The sequence below is a fragment of the Mustela nigripes genome, chromosome 11, assembly GCF_022355385.1.
Source record: "Mustela nigripes isolate SB6536 chromosome 11, MUSNIG.SB6536, whole genome shotgun sequence".
Lineage (NCBI taxonomy): Eukaryota > Metazoa > Chordata > Mammalia > Carnivora > Mustelidae > Mustela > Mustela nigripes.
In genome coordinates, this window is record NC_081567.1 from 38,461,407 (window position 1) to 38,479,745 (window position 18,339).

At 56.5% G+C, this 18,339-nt stretch overlaps 1 protein-coding gene across 2 annotated transcripts in view; it reads left to right on the forward strand.

The window, feature by feature from the left end:
- The window catches only part of LMF1 (lipase maturation factor 1), an 81,933-nt gene that overhangs the window by 18,262 nt on the left and 45,332 nt on the right, over nucleotides 1–18,339 (forward strand). For both annotated transcript variants that reach the window (XM_059415761.1, XM_059415762.1), the window contains exon 3: nucleotides 1,406–1,416. In XM_059415761.1, coding sequence (XP_059271744.1) covers nucleotides 1,406–1,416 — 11 coding nt within the window. The remainder of the gene's footprint in view (nucleotides 1–1,405; nucleotides 1,417–18,339) is intronic.

Below are 18,339 nucleotides of genomic sequence, written 5' to 3' on the forward strand. Positions count from 1 at the left end.
TGTCGCACCAGTTCTGTCCTCCGACGGGGGAACGTGGAAGAACACAGGAGGCCCTAGAATTGTGACTTTGCTCCGGCCGCCCCACTTAGCATCAGTTTTCCAGAACACTGGTTTCTGATCCTTTTATCTGTGCTTTACTTTGGCAGTGCTCCTAAAGGGCTCCTTTGTTGCTAGCGAGGACGGCTGTGCGACTGCCTTTTCTCTTCCCCACCTTCCTGGCCCCCCAAAAGAAGAAAGGATTATCTCCAGAAACTTGGACGGAGGTCGGGGAGGCTCAGGGGGTCCCTTCCTGTGGAGGAAGCCGCCTTGGCCACGTCCCTCTGAGAGAGCGGACAGAGCTTGCACTTCAAAGAGCACCGAGAGCAGATGCCAGAGGGCCGCGGGGGGCGCGGGGGTCAGGGTCAGTGCCACGGGGTGCGCTGCCAGGCTGCTCCCTTCTGACTGTCAACAGTGAAAACCTCGTTTTGTCTTAAACACACTAGCACTCCCTGAGGCCCCACGCCACTGCCCGGCCCCTGCCCGCTGCCCGCAGCTCTGCCATGGACCTTGCCCAGAGCCCAGATGTTGTGTCTACTGAGTATGGACTGAAGATGGAATTGATACATAGTCGTGAACTCCTGCTTCAGTTCTGCGAGGTTCGGGGAGCAGAGTGGGGCCGTTTCCGCTCTGTGGGAGCAGTGGCCTTGCACACCCAGTGCCTGCGTGCTGCCAAGGACCCTGTGTTCGCATCACAGTCCACTCTGGGACAACCCTTCCTCAGCCCCGGGAGTGGAGACCAGACACCTTTCAGTTAGGGTCCCCTTTGCAATCATCTGTGCTCGGGGTACTGGGCAACTTTGAAACTTTCAAGTTCTAGGGTAGGACATTTTCCTGAAGTTTAATTACTTACAGAATTACTTGCCAGATTTCCACTGTTACGTTTGCTTTTTCCTGAAAGACTCCTTGATTGGCCTGGGTGGGCATGGCCTTAGACCCCTAGGTGGAATGGGGGCCTGGCCAGCAGGTGGGCCCTGCACAAAACACTTGAGGGCTGGTCTCCCCTCCCCCACCTTCTCCCACCACATTTAATGTCCATGGGGTCTGTGACCTGACCCACTGTGTCCTGGGGTCACTGAGTTGGCCTTTACCTAGTTGGGTAGCATGATACCAAATTTTTTGACAAAGCAAGGCAAAAAAATTTTTTTGAGATTTATTTGAGAGAGAGGCAGAAAGCCAGCACAATTGGGGTAGGGGGCAGAGGGAGAGGGAAGAGCAGGCTTCCCACTGAGCAGGGAGCCCAACTCAAGACTCAATCCCAGGACCCCGGGATTGTGACCTGAGCTGAAGGCAGATGCATAACCGACTGAGCCACCCAGGCACCCAGCAAGGCAGAATTTTAATGCCTTTTTCTCCTTTTGTTTTTTAGGTATTCATTTGGTAAGTGAAGTCAGAAAGTCCTCCGTGGGAGTTTAGCGTTGTTGGTGGGGTATGTATTCCCATGCTCTTCCCGCTTGTCTCCTTGCCTGAGCTGCTGTTGTCGGCTTGGCAGGTGTCCGTGTTGTCTGAGGTCCGCTGTCTAGTCTGGAATCGTGGCCCACGCTGGCTTCCGTGCCCACAGTGGTGGACCAGGGCAAGCAAGGAGGCAGAGGATGTTCAGGCGTCTTGGTGTCGATGGCGGTCTCCGCACAGCTGGGATGAGCTGCCCCACGGCAGTGACAGCACGGTCCTGTCGCGTGTCAGTTCCGTTCCCTGGGTGGAGGCCATGCCATCCTGCAGGCCAGCTCCTCCCCACTCTAGGCCGTGCCAAATTCCCAGAGGACACACGCTTGTGGAGGGGTCAACTTGGGGCTGACACTTGTGGGCACCCCAGAGGCGGTCAGGTGCCTGTTCATTTTGCTGAAGGGAGGACTTCGGATCCCGCAGCCCGTGCTCTGTGGGGAGTGCTGTTCCCAGTGTGAGCCTGTGGAGTCGGGTTTGTTCAGAAATGAGGGGCAGTGGGCACTAGGCTGCTGGTGGGGGTGAGCAGAGGACAGCCCCCTACTTCCTCTGGGCTGAGCCTCATCGCGTGCCAGTATCACAGAGACGGCTGCTCGCTCCAGCGGTCATGACAGCCTACATGCCCCACCGCACAGCACCCCCAGCGCCCAGGCAGAATCCCCGACCACACGAGGAATCCCCAGGGTCTAGTGCCCCTGTCGTGACTGGGCGCAAGGCCCTAATGCACGAAAACAAGAGCTCTCAGGAGAGGAACTGATTAGATGAGAAAAGAACCAGGTGGAAAATACAGTATTTGAAACGAAAGACTCCCTGGACCGGCTGGCTGGCAGGATGTGGGTGACAGCAGGGGATGGAGGGGTCCCAGAGGCCATCAGGCCCAGCAGAGCTCAGGCGCCATAGGGAGAGCTCAGAGGTTGGTGGCGTATGTATGGAGTCCTGGGGGGCGGGGCTCGGTGGCCAAAGTTTCCAGATGTGGAACAACACACAGATGCCTGGCCCAGAGAACCCCGTGAATCCCGCACAGCATGAACGGGAGGAGGCTCTGCCTCCAGGTCATCCACACGCTGCTGAAAACCAGGGAAAGGGAGCGTGTTGAAAGCGGTAGGAGAAAGGGGACATGGCCCTGAGAGCTCAGGAGCAGTGGGCCATGCGCCTTGGTGCTAATGTGGGAACCGGGACCCTGTCTGGGGGCGGAGCCTTCAGATCGGGGGAGTGAGAGAACTCAGGGTCCAGGGGCAGACTTGGGGTGCCAGTGTGGGGTTCCAGGTCACGCGGGAGGGACAGGAGGAATGGAAGGGTAAGCTGGGCGTCTGGGAGGAGTGCCAAGCACAGAGAGCGGGAATCTGCTGGGCAGCGTGAATGCCTCTGCTCCCCTCTTTCTTTACACACACCTGATCATTTAAAGCAAAGGACGTTGTTTACCCTGAGACGGACAGTGCCCCCCAGAGCAGACACACGCGACAGGCTGAGGGCACACAGTGGGTGGGCCCACATGGTCTCGGGTTTCCATGCGTTATGTGAAGCTGCACAACTTTTACAAAAATACATTAATTTATATGAGAGAGAGAGTGTGTGTGGACGCATGCAGGGCGGGGAGGGGCGGAGAGAGAGAGGGAGTCCTGAAGCAGGCCCCCCTCTAGCACATAGTCTGACACGGGTCTCGGCCCCAGGACCCTGAGATCACTACCTGAGCTGAGATCAAGAGTCAGATGCTCAGTAACTGTACCACTCAAGTGCCCCTGCCTTTGTTTTGTTTTGTTTTGTTTTGTTTTAATTTATTTATTATTTGAGAGCGAGCATTCACGCAGGTAGGGAGGGGCAGAGGGAGAGAGAAGCTTAGCAACTCAGCACTGAGCATGGAGCCCGACCCAGGGCTTGATCCCACGACCCTGAGATGGGGGCCTGAGCTGAAACTGAGGCCACCCAGGGTGCCCGCAAAGCTGCCCACGGTGAAGGAGAGTCACGGAGCGGGGGTGGGCAGAGGGTGCGCCGGGAGACAGGTGAGGCCCCAGCTGCACTGGGTCGTGTCAGAGCAGTCAGGAAGACACTCCGAGCTGAGAGCAGGGATGGGAGAGCATGATGGGATCGGAGGGGAACACTGACCCCTGGGGGTACAGCAGTGGGACAGAGAAGGGGGACAGGCGAGGATTGCCTGTGCTGTGCTGCTGGGCCCTGGCTCAGGAGCTGCTGAGTGGTGACACATCCTGTCCCATGTGTGGGGACACCACAAGGCACAGCAGCCGTGTACTGGCCATTAACAAGCAGGACAGTGAGGAGGGACCCTGTTTGGTGGGGTTCCATTCCCCATGAGCCCTCTGTCCCGCCAGATGGAAGAAGGGCAGCTTGCCGGCAGGCACCTCCATGGGGCAGCAGCAGGGTCTGCATCCCCGGCACTGGCTCAGGAGGGCGGGGCCGTGACGGGTTCCACCTTTCACCTTGGGCTAAGCCCTAGCAGCAAGAGGGCAAGGAGAGGCCTGGAGAGACATTGGACCTGCGGGCAGGGTGTGCCGGTGCAAGCCTGTTTCCAACCAGCAGGCTAGTACGGCAGCAGGCGGTCACGGTCATGGGCACTGATGGCAGCTACAGACCCAAGCACAGCCTGTTTCTCAGCTTGCTGGCCCCATCCCCAGCTCCCCACCCCACCCGACTGCAGCCTCTCTGCAAATGCTTGTCTGGGGGGTTATGTTCCCTTCAGGAGCTACTGTTTCCTCTTTTTTTATTTTATTTTATTTATTTATTTGACAGAGAGAGAGATCACAAGTAGGCAGAGAGGCAGGCATAGGCGGGGGGCGGGGGGAGCAGGCTCCCCACCGAGCAGAGAGCCCAGTGCGGGACTCGATCCCAGGACCCTGAAATCACGACCTGAGCCGAAGGCAGAGGCTTTAACCCACTGAGCCACCCAGGTGCCCCAAGAGCTACCGTGTCTTACACAGCATTTTACAGAACAACTCCCAGACATACACCCGTGGAAAAAAGTACTTGCTGACGGTGGGTTGTCAAGAGGTTCCAACTGCTGTTGAACTGCCAGGTATGGGCTCTGAAATCCAGGGAGGCATCTGTGCGCAGTCCCAGCCCCCAGAGGAGCGAGAAGGATGGGCCAGAAAGAGGTGCCGGGACCAGGGCATCCTTGCTGGGCCTGCAGCTGGCGGACGGACTCTGCCTGGGGTGCCCGCCGTGACGTGGCATGGGAGGAGGAAAGCACGGAACATCGGAGGCTGGAGGAGAGATAAGAGGTGGAGGAAGGTTTAAAGGAGTAAAAGCCAACTTTCTAAAAGTGAATGAAAGGCACAGGTCACAGATCCAGGAGACTACCCCACACCCCCTGCACACGCGTAAGGCTGAAAACCAGCAGGATGAGAAAATCTTGCCTCTGCGCCAGAGCGGAGGGAAGACCCCTCTGCCGGCCCACACGAGGCCTTCCCCAAGAAAGTGCGTCCGCCTCCCCTCGGTGGCCCGACCTCGGAGCTGACTGAGCCTTCCGGCAAGGGGGCCGGATGCCCACGGAGGTTGCATTCACTCAGCGAGAGGAGGAGGATGGCAGTCCGTGTGGAGGAGGGGAGCCTCTGGCCACTTGCAGAGATAGGAGAGCAAGCGAGCATCTAAGTCTGAAGTTGCAAGTGAAGCTATTCATTCATGTGGGCCTGTGTCCCTCACGGACTTCTTAGTGGCTGGACGCAGCCATCCTGGAGCGGGGGGCCCCCTCGGGGTCCAGCGCTGCCGGCGCCTTCCCGGCCAGCCCTGCCCACATATGGTCTTCCTGCTGGGGTTTGTGCTTCTGTCTGAAGCAAGAGGCAGGTGATGCAGGGATCACAGGATCCGCTCTTGCGTCCCACTCGCCAGTGGGGTGATACGGTCTAGGCGGTGCTCCGAGCAGCTGCGACAAGGGAAGGAGCGGCCGTGGGGCTGGGACGGACATCCAAGCGAGAGTGCTGCCCCGTGCTTCAGTTCGTGCGACCTCAGGGTCCTTCTCCAGCAGACCTGCCTTCTTCTTGTCTGGCTAAAATCTGGCACTTCGTGTGAACCTGTAACCGTGTTGTGACTGAGCAACCATCAGACCCTCACCCCATTTCAGGGTGGCTGAGGCCCCGTGCCCAGCGCCGCTCATTTGGGGCAGTTACAGTGAATGAGCATCAGATCAGTTTCCGTGAAGCCACCGGAAGCGCTGGTCCGTGGCTGTGAAGGGACCGGCGTGGCTGCAGATGCAGCAGGAAGACCTACCCCAGGGGACATCTGCAGGGCAGGGGTTCGCAGGGCTGCCCAAGCCGGGGCAGTGGGCTGTGGGGGACCTGTGGCCGCCCCTGGGACATGCGAGGCCGAGTCCAGGGCCCAGCCCCTCGGGGCCCCGCAGTTGGTGGCACACGGACCTTGTGCGTGGCTGTGAGACCAGGGCGGCATCCCAGCGGGAGTGTTGCTGTCGCAAGAGCCAGCGAACAGCCACTGTTTCGCTCGGCGGTCGGGCAGTCTGCGAGCCATCTGTGCGTTGTGGGCGTCGTCCTGGCGTTCACGAGCCCCAGCTGTGTCACGAGGAGCCCGAGCCGCCCGGGGTGGGGGGGCCTCCCGCGGACCGCCCACCCACCCGCATCAGAGCGCTGCTGGCCGCCGCCGCCGGTTCTGGATGCTTTCCCCTTCACTCATTGCAGAGGCCACGCCAGCGGCTGAGGTGAGGCCCGCCTGCCGGCCCCGAACCAGCACAGGAGGAAGATGGAGGCCCTGGGCCAGCCTGTTTCCTGACAGGAGCAGGTCGTCTGGGCCCGCGTGCACCTGCTCCTGCGTGTTCGTCTGTGGGCAGCATCTTTGTTTCGACCTGTGGGCTCCGATGAAGAGGCCTGCCGAGGGCCAGGGTGCCTGGGAGCACGTTCCCAGCAGGCAAGCTCCGCCAGCAGGCTGCTGGAGCAGCTACGCCAGCACTGGCGTCGGCGGCCACGGGGGTGTCGATTAAGGAGGCCCAGGTGGGAGCAGGTGCGGCCCCTTAGCCACACCTGCACCGTGGCCAGCGCTCAGTAGCCACGTCGGCCCGCACATCACAGCCCGCTGCTGAAGGAAGCCCTGTGGACTCGCTGGCTGGGACTCCAGAGGCACGGACACAAGCAGCTGCCTTCCCTGACCTCGAAGGACACGGTGGGTGAAGTATTAGCCCCTCCAGTTTGGGACGAGGGCTGCACCACCGGGCCTCTTTCTAGGCACCTTCCCTTTGTTCAGAAGGACGTCACGTTTCTCGGGGTGTCTGGGTTTCTGCTGTCATAAGGGTCCCCTCTGCAGTGTGAGTGGCTCTGGGACCCGGGGTCTTGAGTGCCCGTTTGCCGCCAGTGGGCCTGCGGGAGGGGCCGGGCACGGGAATGGGGCTGTTTACCCCGGGTCACGGGGAAGCGCCTGGCATGTTAGGAAGTTGTTTGCCGGCCGCGTCTGTGAGGAAGCTTTAGTGCGGCTGCGCCTGGAAGGCCCTGGTTTGGGAACTTTTACTGCAAAGATGGGTCTAAGTGTGATTAATTCAGGTCCCCGCTAAGTGCTATTTGCTGCTCCCCTGGGAATGTGTGCTTAGGGCGGGGAACTTGTCTGACTTCGCTCTGTCCTTGAAAGCAGCCCAGGAACCAACAGGCCTCACCCAGCTGGTGCTTCTAGTCACTTTTACCCAGAAGGGACTGCTCTTAGCCCACGACCGCCTGCCGTTGCTCAAGTGCTGTTTGGCGAGGTTGGGACCCACAGAGGGCCCCGCAGTCCTTTCCGGGTGGGGAGTCAGGCAGCTTAGCCCCAGATGCTTCTGCGGAGGCAGGCCCCGAGACCTGGTGTGGTTGAGACCTCGAGGAGAGGCTGGCCGATGGCCACAATGGGGACGGTCCCCTCGGCCAGGAGCCAGGCTGTCACAGGGGCCCTCGTGCCCCCTCCCACATACGAGAAGGATGGGTGCTTGGCTGAGGCCTCCTGTAGCGTTCAAGGCCCCTGAGGCTTCTAGAGTGTTTCCAGTCCTAAAAGGATCCCGTAAGCAGATTTTAGCTCGAGTGCGTGCAGGTGTTGCCCCCAGGTGCTCTCCCAGGCAGGTCCTGGGTCGGTCTCCCCAACCCTGATCTTCTGTCAGGAGCCCCTGGAACTTTGCTGTTCAGGAGGGCGCAGTGTGCCTCGTGAGTTCGTCTGGTTCACGCTCAGGAGTGCTGCTTCATGGACTGGTGTCTCCATCGGTTTTGGTCGTTCCATCATGGTTCTGAAGGTCTTTTGTCGTGAGGTCACTAAATCCAGCCATTTCCAAGGCCTTGCCACCCTGCTGAGTTCGGGGACCAGCAGGCAAGCGCCGACTGAGCTGTGCTGCCGGCGTGTGCCTGGGACATGCCTCAGGGTCACGTCTGCTTTGGTTTTTCTCAAACGGGGCCGACAGATTGAACCCTCACACGGCGCCTGAACATGGGAGGCGATGAAACACAGGTCCTTCTCGGTTAGACAGGGAGCCTGGGCACCCCTTCCCGGTCCCTGGAGTGTGAAGCATCTGACAGAAGGGTTCCGGGGGCTCCATGCTGGGGGACATTCCTCTGTGGGAAAAGAGCATTCTGTTTTCACTGAGGGCCCATCTAGTGGGGGACAGTATGCTCTAGGGACCGTCGGTTTCAGTAAGAAGCTCCGTGAACTACTGTTTTATGCTGATGTGCTCAAGGTTGGGTGTCAGCTGTTACTTGGGCCGGCGGTGTCCGGAGGCCCGGCCACAAACCTCTGGGTCAGGGAGCAGGACCCTGGAGGAGTTGGGGGGCTGACTGCGCTCTCACAGGGGCGTGGAGGGCAGGATAGCAGCAGAGGGGAGAGCTGAGGGGCTGGGCGGGCAGGTGCTTCTCCTGCGTGGTCGGTGTCTGGCGGGAGCGGGGCTGCAGCGGGGGCGCCCACACCTGCTGGGCCGGGCACTGAGGGCAGGTGCCTCGCTGCAGGGCCTAGTCCAAGCCTGCTGTGTCTGTGCTTGGAATGCAGAAGAACCAGCCCCTTCGGGTGTTCGGCTGTGCCTCCTGTCCAGAGCGAAACTTCTGCTGGTGCCTTATGAAGTCTGATTTTCATGCAGGTCCAGTGCTGGCATCGATGGTAACGTGGTCTGGACTCTTGAACTCTGGGTCAGTCCCAGCAGCACCTCCCGCCAGCCGTTGTGAATTAAATGCTCCCCGTGACCCCTTACCCTTGCTGCTCTTAAATTCATGCTTTAAAAACAGCTTAATGAGGGGTTTACTGGTCCAATTGGAATTTTTTATTAAAACCTATTAGTGCTGGAGCGGAGCCTGCCTACAGGAAGCGATTAGCCAGCCCCGGAGTTCCAGGCTGACTCGGCTGCAGCAGGTCCAGCAAACCGTTTCCAGACCCTCGTGGCCCCCGCACTGCGCTTTGCCTGGTTCTCATATCCTCTGCTTTAATGTATGGTTTGTCTAATTCCCTTCCCAGCCCCCATGTCCAAGCAAGCAGTTTCTTTTAATCAAATTATTGCTGTAATCAGAGGCAGCCCGGCCTGCCGTCTTGTGAGCTTTCCTGGCAGTGCACCCTTTCAGGGGTGTCTCCCCGCTGTTTCCTGGGTGCTCGGGCTGGACGAGGCTGCTCTCTGAGCACAGCCCACAGTTCTCAGCGCACCCTTCCTCCCTGACACGTGGGCCTGAGAGGGGCCTTCCGGCACTGTTGATGTTTGGTCTCTCGTCCACTCCTGTCCCGAGGAAGGACAGAGAAGCCTGGATCCAGTGATTCCCAGAGCCACCACGTGACCCGCGTGGGCTGTGACCAGGCTCCGCCAGCAGAGCTGCGCAGTGCATGGTGAGGAAATGGTCTCTAAGCGCATGTGCGAGGGGCTCAGCCCTGAGCCCCAGGGTCTCTGCCCTGGTTGGCCGGGCAGCCTGAGAGGGGCCCGGAGCCTGGCGGCCATGAGCCTGTCGTGTCTGAAATTTCAGGTGCTCTCTCAACCAGGGTCTTGGGGCCGGTCCTGATCCGGGGGGAGTATTCTTGCCTCCCCCGCCACCTCCCCAGCCATCGCCATCCTCTCTTCGCCCAGCTGTCTGTCTGCACACCACAGTTCCCTCCTCTGCTCCCCGGAACACCAGGGCACGGCGACTTTCTGCTGCCGGAGAGAAGGAGCGAGCAGTGAGGGGCTGGGGCCTGGGGGTCTTTCAAGGCACACTCCCCACGAGGAGCAGTTGGCGCTCCTGGCTATGACCCACTTGGCACAGTTGTCCCCAGGGGACTAGCATGTGGAAGGGGCAAAGTCAGGTCCAGAGTCCCCTTAGGGGACGTCTCGCACAGTACTGGGTTCTCCATCCTCGCGTGTTTGCACTGAGCATGCTGCCTGATTTTTAGTTTTGCCTTTCTTGTGTGATGTTTGCTCCTCCCTCTGTGTCAACCCCCTGCCTTATACCCTCTTTGACCCTCATGCCTCCTCAGAGCTATGTGCACACGTGGACGCACATGCACTCCGGTTAACACCACTGTACCCGAGTGGGGCCATGCTACGTGTGTGTCTGCTCTCTCTCTTCACTCAGGACTGTCTGGTGAGAGTTCTTTTGTTGGACCTACAAGGGGGGAAAAAATACACACACACACACACACATTTTTTAATTTAAAATCTTTTTTTTTTTTTTAAGATTTATCTGTCAGAGAGAGAGAGAGAGAGAGAGCCCGCACACAGAGGCAGGCAGAGCAGCAGGCAGAGGCAAAGGGAGAAGCAAGCTCCCTGCTGAGCAAGGAGCCCAACGTGGGACCCGATCCCAAGAGCCTGGGATCAGGACCTGAGCCGAAGGCAGCGGCTCAACCCACTGAGCCAGCCACTCAGGCGTCCCAAGAAAATATATTTTAAAGATCTTTTTTTCTTACACAATCAGTAACATTTTGTTTTTCTCAATTTTTCCCATCACGTTTAGCTACCCATTTCCAGTTCTAAACTTGCTTATCTCTTTAATATGTAGAATTCTAGAATAGTGAAGAAGCATTTTGTTGCTTTAATTTATACTTCTCGTTCTGAATCCATTTGGGCAGCTTTTGTCTGAAATACTTCTGAATTACCTTTTACTAAATTGTATAGATGTGGATGCTTGACTAACACTTGCTTTTTTGGCTTTTGGATTTATTTCCAATAATTTGAAACATAAATGTGAAAAATGATTTGTATCCAACTTAATACAACTTTTTTTTAAAAAGATTTTATCTATTTATTTGACAGAGGCAGGCAGTGGGGGATGGGGAGCAGGCTCCCCACTGAGCAGCGAGCCTGATGCGGGGCTTGATCCCAGGACCCTGAGAACATGACCAGAGCCCAAGGCAGAGGCTTTAACCCACTGAGCCACCCAGTCTCCCCATTAATGACTTTCAAACAGAAAAGTCACTACAGACTAAATGTGGCAAAGGATGTGCTTTGGAATTAATATAGACAGCATTTCTTGTTAGTCGCAGTAATCACGTAACAACACGGTCGATGAACTGTTGTCTCCTGGGTGCTGGTGCCCTCGTGGTTGAAAAACATGGTTTTGTCACCACCCCATTTTCTGAAGACTTGGTGCAAGTTCCTGTGGCCAGGTCTGTCTGACTGGTACACGCTCTCCCTTCCGCCGTCCCACTGTTGCTGTGAGTGGCCGCTAGGAGTGGCCTTCCCACCCCCACGCCCAGTCGTAGTTCTCTCTCTGCTGGGCAGTGCTGAGTCCTCGTCTGTTCCCTCCTTATTTCTGTGGTCAAAACTATCATGGGTCTTTTCACATAAGTGGTTTTATCTGATTTTTTAAAAATTGTGTTCCAGTTCATTAATTTGTAGTTTTTATATGTTTCCTCTTTCTAGGAGGAAGGGGTTTATTATTTTCTAAGATTTTGAGTTGATTGTTTAACTCATTAATTTTCCATCTTTTCTTGGCTGCTAATGAAAGCATGCAGACGGGTCGCCACTCTCTTCTGACTGTGTCCCTGGCCTACCCACCCTGTCAGGTGACATTCTAGTGTCTTCCTGACAATGGCACATAGTGTAGGTTTTGGGGTTTTTTCTTTAAGCTTTTATTTATTTGAAAGAGGGAGCACAAGTAGGGGGAGGGAGAAGCAGGCTTCCCGCTGAGTGGGGAGCCCAATGCAGGGCTCCAACCCAGGATCCTGGGATCATGACCTGAGCCGAAGGCAGACACTTAACCAACTCAGCTGCCTGGGCATCCCACATACTGTGGTTTTGTAATCATCAGTGCTGATACTTATTTGGTCCAAGTGCTGTTCAGAGAAGAGCTTCAAAAATCCCAAGCCCTTCAGAGTTTTATAGGTGATCTTTCGTTGATCAGTTTCTGAATTTAGTACATAGTGAGCAGATAAGTGGGCCCGAAGGTTGTTCTTTGAGTTATTTAAAAAAAAAAAAAAAAAAAAGATGTGTATGGATTAGAAAGAAATTGTTATCACACAGCTTCTAACAACAACATCAAAAAGTATCTTCTTTGACCTCTGCTCACCCCCTTCTGTTTCCCAGAGCAACTCCTTTACTCCTTCTACTACTGCTGGTATTTGCTTCCTTATTTCTGAATAATACGGTTTGTAGATTATTCTTGGTGTCTGCTTCTAGACTCGATATCCTTCTTATTATGAATGATAAGGATTACATTCTCCTATCTCTAATTCTCTTTCCCTTACCACCTCAGTAGAGTTATGTCACAAATATAATTTATGAAACTCATGTTCACTCTTTATATTGTGTAAACGTCAGCTGCTGAGCCAGCAGTGGATTGAGCTCAATTGTCTCTAATAACTCTTGGTTTCTCCTGAAGTTAATAGTTGCCTCCTCTTTTTTGGTTTGCTTTTCCATCTCTGATCATGCTTCACCATTCCATTCCACATTCACCAACACAACTGCTTGACCTCTCCCAGTACTATTTTTACTGACCCACACATGTTGAATAATCTATCACTTCCTTTCCCCCTTCACAGAGATTTCTGCTTGGGAACCGTAGCCCCCTGGAGTGGATGCTTTACAGGCCCCCGGATTTGGAGTTATAGTTCACAGAGAGTGGTCCCAGTGGTGCTAGGGGAAAGGCTTAGAGACACAGCCACTCCACTGCCTTCTTCCCCATGTATCTTCTAGAGCAACATTCTTAGGAAGGGTCTTTTTTAAGTGCTTATATTGATCACATTGTAGAAAGACCACTACAAGCAGCGGGGGAGACGAGTCCTTCCCTCTCCTTCCCTAGCACTAGCAGTTGCCTTTCTGAGGCAAGAAGAACCATCGCCCCCAACCATCACCCCCATGCTCTTTCCCTGCCAGGTAAACATTAACGCGTCCTGAATCACCCTGAGCGGCTGAGAGGCCAGAGAAGGGCTTTGGTCTTCAGACACCACTGCAGCCACTGGCTGGCCTGGAACCTCCAGAATCTGGTGTGTGTCCCTGGAGCTTCCTGGCTCCAATGCCCCATTGTTGGATGCAAGAGGAACCCAGCGTCGGCGAGCCTGACCTTTGCCAGCGCCAGTAACAGGGAGAGGCATTGTTAAGTTAGCCCGGAGTAGCAGCTGTGTGCCCGTTTCTTTTGTAAATGCTTTGATATTTTAAAACAGAAATTTTAAGCAAGGAGGCCGTACTTTGTTGCTGTTACAATAGCAGCCCTTGTGTGTGTGGACTCGTTGAATGGAGGTCCTGATACCGGGGCTGTTTCAGTGCCCTTAATAGTTCCTAAGTGCACAGAACACATCTCTTCTCAGCGGCTGGTGTCCTTTTCCTGCGGGGAACTTCACAGCTCTTCCGGAGGAGGTCCCTGTGCTTACTGTGGACGTGCTGGCAGGTCGCAGATCTACATCTCTGGGACAAGGCGGAACACCGCTGGTTTTCCATTTGGCTTTAGCCTCGGCTTTAGCGAGCGGCTTTTGAGCATTCAGAAGACTTACCTGCAGACAGGAGTGTGATACACTTTTGTGCCACATCCATTCACACTGACTTGGCCTCCAGACTGGCTGCTCCCACTGTGGGACACGGCCCCAGCCCACCTGTTTGTCTCCACCTCCCCCTGCCCCGACGTGGGTTCATATGTGTATGTCGGTTTATCATTGATCTGCCTGTCCTCCTCCCTGAGAGAGTCAGCCCATGAGGGCCAGGGCTTCGTGGGTCCCCCAGCATCACTGTGACACACAGGATGGGGGAGCTCGATCACAGCGTGGCTGGTCACGGTGAGCCTGCACGTGGGTCCGCGCTCACATGCCACGAGGAGGCAGTGGTCTGGGTTTGTAGAAGTGGCTACGCATCCTTACGTTGTCATTCTTCTCTAGACCACTGGCAGCTCAGGAGCCGAGCTTGGTGTGGTGCCTGACGTGTTCACGGAGAAAACCGATCAGGGCGTTCAATGTTCCCAGTGCTGTGGCTCTTGAACTCAGACCACGGGCACAGTTGCACCATGCGTTCTGGTGTGTGGGACATGGCTGCGTTGACGCACACACAGCCGTTCCTGGGGACTCCATGGGCCTCTGTGGCATGAGAGCCTCAGAGGTGGGAATGTGGCACCTCTTCCTCCTCCATGCTGTGAGCTGCACATAAAAGATGCACTGAGCAAGATGTCCATGGTGCACCAATTAGACCCGACCAGACACAAAGCGCAAAATGGAAAACCAACCACAGAGCAGGAGGTACCATGCGAGGTCCCGTGTGAGGTCTGTGCTCCTCGGCACCAGCCGGGGTGAACTCAGGGTTAACAGTGGCACGGCCGTGCTTTGTTCCCAGGTTGCAAGGCGAGAGGTGGCTCTTGTCCGGGGCAAAGCCCCCGGTATCCTGTCCAGGGGCAAGGCCTTGCGAGCCCGCTGCTGACCTGAGGCTGTAACTTGTACCTGGTAGAACCGTGTCAGCAGCTCTTGTAAACGATGATCTGGACCTAGTTTCTGACTCACCGAAATGTTGCAGAGAGACGTGCAGAGGCCGCATCAGCCTTAATCTTGCGTCCCTGCAGGTGGCACGTAACTGGGGTCAGACAGACATTGGCACTGGCAGGGCTGTCGACTGAACCAGACCATGGTTGGGCTTCTCCAGCTTCCCCACCGGTGCCCCTTCCCACCCCGGGGCCACACTGCACTCTGTCGCCGTCTCTCCTTGGGCCCCTCTGGTCTGCAGCAGTCTGTAGGACCTCCTTGGCTCTTCGTGAGCTTGATCATTCTGGGCAGCTCTCGTCCCATGTTTGCTCCGATGCCCCCACACTGGGTTTGTCTGGTGTTTCTGGCACGAGACAGGTCACAGAGGCGAGGTGCCCTTGTCACCGATTGGGTGCTGACTTGCGCGACTTGCCTCGGGCCTAGATCACCTGGTGAAGGTGTGTTTCCAGGTGTCTCCTCCCGCCCGTTCCCTGTCCCCTGGAAGCCGGTCACTGGGCCCGGCCCATGCCCCAGGGGAGGGAGGACTCCGCTCCAGCCCCGGAGGGCATCTCCCCGCATCACTGGGAATCCCTCAGTGAGGAAGGTTCATGTCGGCTCCCCACATCTTCACCAGGGCTCACGTCGAGTGGGGCTCTGGGTTATGTCCCACACTGTTCCAGAAGATGGGTGTCAAACAATATGTGGCTACACATTACAGTCATGTAGTCATTAGAAATTGGGGAAGTTTTTGGTTTTTATTTATTTATTTTTTTAAGATTTTGTTTATTTATTTGACAGAGATCACAAGTAGGCAGAGACGCAGGCAGAGAGGAGGAAGCAGGCTCCCCGCTGAGCAGAGAGCCTGATGTGGGGCTCAATCCCAGGACCCTGCAATCATGTCCTGAGCTGAAGGCAGAGGCTTAACTCAATGAGCCACCCAGGCGCCCCTGGGGAAGGTTTTCTTTTTGAGATTATGCAATTGTCCTATTTTTTTCCTTCAAGATTTGCCTGCTGATTTAGGCTTCCCTGCAGCCATGATTACTGCGATGTTCTGGAAGTGATTTTTCTTTCCCTCATTCCTTCTTTGGAATTCCCCTGCATGGAAGGGCCGTCCTTTCCCCACCCATTTATTTATCAAATTCTCGTTTTTGTTGCCGTGGCCACTTGCAAGATTTCACAGAGTAGGATCCTGCATGAGGAGGACCTGCTTCGCTGCTCGTCGCCCAGCCGTGGCTGTGGGAACCCCAGGGCTGGCTGCTGCGGCCTTTTGGAGTCCCCCCTCCTCCCCTGCCTGACTTCCCAGCCCTACGGGAGATGGGGGCCCATCCAGAGACGTCCCTTCTGCAGCCGTCACTTCAGCTCTTTCTCCCTAGGCCCTGGTTCCCTGTGACAGAGAACAGCGTCAGGCGCCACAGCCCAGGTGCTGGGTATATACGCTCGTCGCTCACAGTGGACGGAGCCAGGAAGTATGTGAGCACTTAGAGCCCAGCACCGACAGGCTGGGAGCGCCCCTCAGACCCGGATGCCCCTCCGAGGCCCCGGGCTGCTGGAGAGCTGCCCGCTCTGCTGGCGCCTGCGCCGTGATGCTGGGGAGCCAGCTGCGTGGGCACTGACGGGGCTTCTCAAGTCCACACCTGTGCCCGCGTCGTGGAACCTGCGGCAGGGGTTCCTGGGGGCTCTGCACTGCTCCTCGGCGTGCTGTGAGCCGGCGACAGCTCCAAACGGTAAACACGGAGCAGTACGGCCCAAAGAGGCCATCGCACCATCTGTAAATCTTAGAAAAAGCAGGCAGGGATGTGTGGGCAAGGCAAACAGAAACCGTAAGCATGGAGCGTGCTTATCACGGTGCAGCATCTGCACACTCATGGCCATGTGGTCTGGTACACGGATGTGCTATCTGTGACGTGTTGTGCTTGTGTCCGGCCCGCCCATGTGTCTGCTCGCGGTGCGCCAAGGGCTTGCGGAAGGCATTTCCACTGTGCACCTGCGCGAGAGGACCTCAGTGTCGCAGGGCGCTGTCCTCCACGGAGGCATTTATGAGAGAAAGTGCCAACGCGCCGGAACAGCAAGCCATTCGCTGAGCGGTTTTCGGGACTGAGAGCCTGTGACATGATTTGGCCAGGAATTGCGGGAGGCAGTCCTTAAACCAGCAACAAGCGGGGGTGCCGGGTGCCGGGGAGGACTGTCTGCAGCAGCCCTGGGGTGGCTGGGCAGCCGGGTCCCAGCGCGAGCCCACAACTCAGCGCCACCTCTCGAGGACAGCATGGCCACACGGGTATGGCTTGGCCTCTTCCAAGTGCATGAGCCTCTGGGTCGCCGGCCCACTTGACAGTTTTCTCCGGCAAGGCTGGGGGTGTGCAGAAAGACTGTGAGGTCTTTGCCACTGTGTTTGCGGCAGGAGAAAATGGAAACAGCCCGAAAGGTTCAGCCACAGAGAATGAGTTAAAATGACATTTCTGTGGATTACTAAACGTAATATTTAATGATGCAAAAATATACTTAAAATATATTAAAGTGGGTTTTAAACTACGTGTACTCTATTCCATTGCTACTTCTGAGAAATCCTTTGAAATGATTTTGAGGTACCTGATCAGGGAATTAGACTTATCTCTAGGTGATCAGGTCACTTTTCTTCTTAGCTCCACTTTAACTGAGCATGTTTGCTTTCCATTAAGAATTAGTAAAGTTGATAGCATTCGTTTTAATAAGTTGGTTTTAGTAAAACACGATCAGCGTTAGATGGAAGGTGAACAGCAGAGGGACCACGCTCCCAGAAGGCCGTGAGAAGTCCGGCTTGGGACAGGGAGGGCTGGAGAGGGGAGCCACTGACACTTTGGCTGGGGGCTGTAGTGAGGCCTACTCCCAGCTAGGGGCCTTTGGCTTGGTGGAAAGTCCCTTCCTTTTCTGGGACTGGGGGCTTCATGGTGTTTATGGTTAGAGGTGGGATATGGACGGGTTCAGGAGCCTGTTCTAAGTGTGGGGGCGATGGGGGCCTGCCCCTGCTGGGGGTTTGGGAGGAGTGGAGGTCTTCAGAGGATGGCAGGGTGTTCACACTAGGAGCAGACTCGGATTTGTCTCTCCTGTTGGCCAGTCCGAGGTTGACCTGTGCTCTGTGTAACTCCCGGCAGGATTGGACACAGTCTATCTAGGTTCTCTTGGTGGTGCGTGGAGAGAGCCCTCGCAGGTGTTGCATGGACAGAGCTCCTCTAGGTGCCCCGCAGGTGGTGTGAGGAGACATCCCCCCCACCCCAGTGGTGCATGGACAGAGCCCCCCCCCCCAGGTGTTGCATAGAGAGAACTCTCCCAGGTGGTATGTGGAGACGGCCTCCCCAGGTGGTGCATAAAGAGAGCCCCCCAGGTGCCCCACAGGTGGTGTGTGGAAAGAGGCCCCTAGGTGGTACGTGGAGAGGGTCCCCCACGTGGTGCGTGGAGACAGCCCTCAGGTGCCCCGTAGGTGGTATGTGGGGAGAGGCCCCCAGATGTCCCGCCGGTGGTGCATGAAGACATCCCCTGCCCCGGTGGTACATGGAGAAAGCCCCCCCCACCCACGTGGTGCGTGGACAGGAGCTTCCCCCGCAGAAGGGGTACATGAAGAGAACCACCCAGGTGCCCCCCAGGTGGTGTGTAGAGAGGGACCCCCCCAGGTGGTGCATGGAGAGAGCCACCCAGGCGCGTGGAGAGAGCCTTGCAGGTGTCCTATAGGTGGTGCATAGAGAGCGCCCCCCAGGTGGTGTGTAGAGAGGGGCCCCCCCAAGATGATGCATTGAGGGAGCCACCCCCAGGTGGTGTGTGGAGGGAGCTTCCTCCAGGTGGTACATGGAGGGATTCCCCCCAGGTGCCCCACAGACAGTGTGTGGACAGAGCCCCACAGATGCCTTCAGGTGGTGCATGGTGACATACCCACCCCCGCCTCCCGGTGGTGCATGGAGAGAGCCTCCCAGGTACCCCTGCAGATGGTATGTGGAGAGAACCCCCCCAGCTGGTACATGAGGAGACCACCCCAGGTGTCCCGTAGGTAGTGTGTGGAGAAATCCCCTCTGGTGGTGTATAGAGAGGGTTCCCCCAGGAGGTGCATGGAGA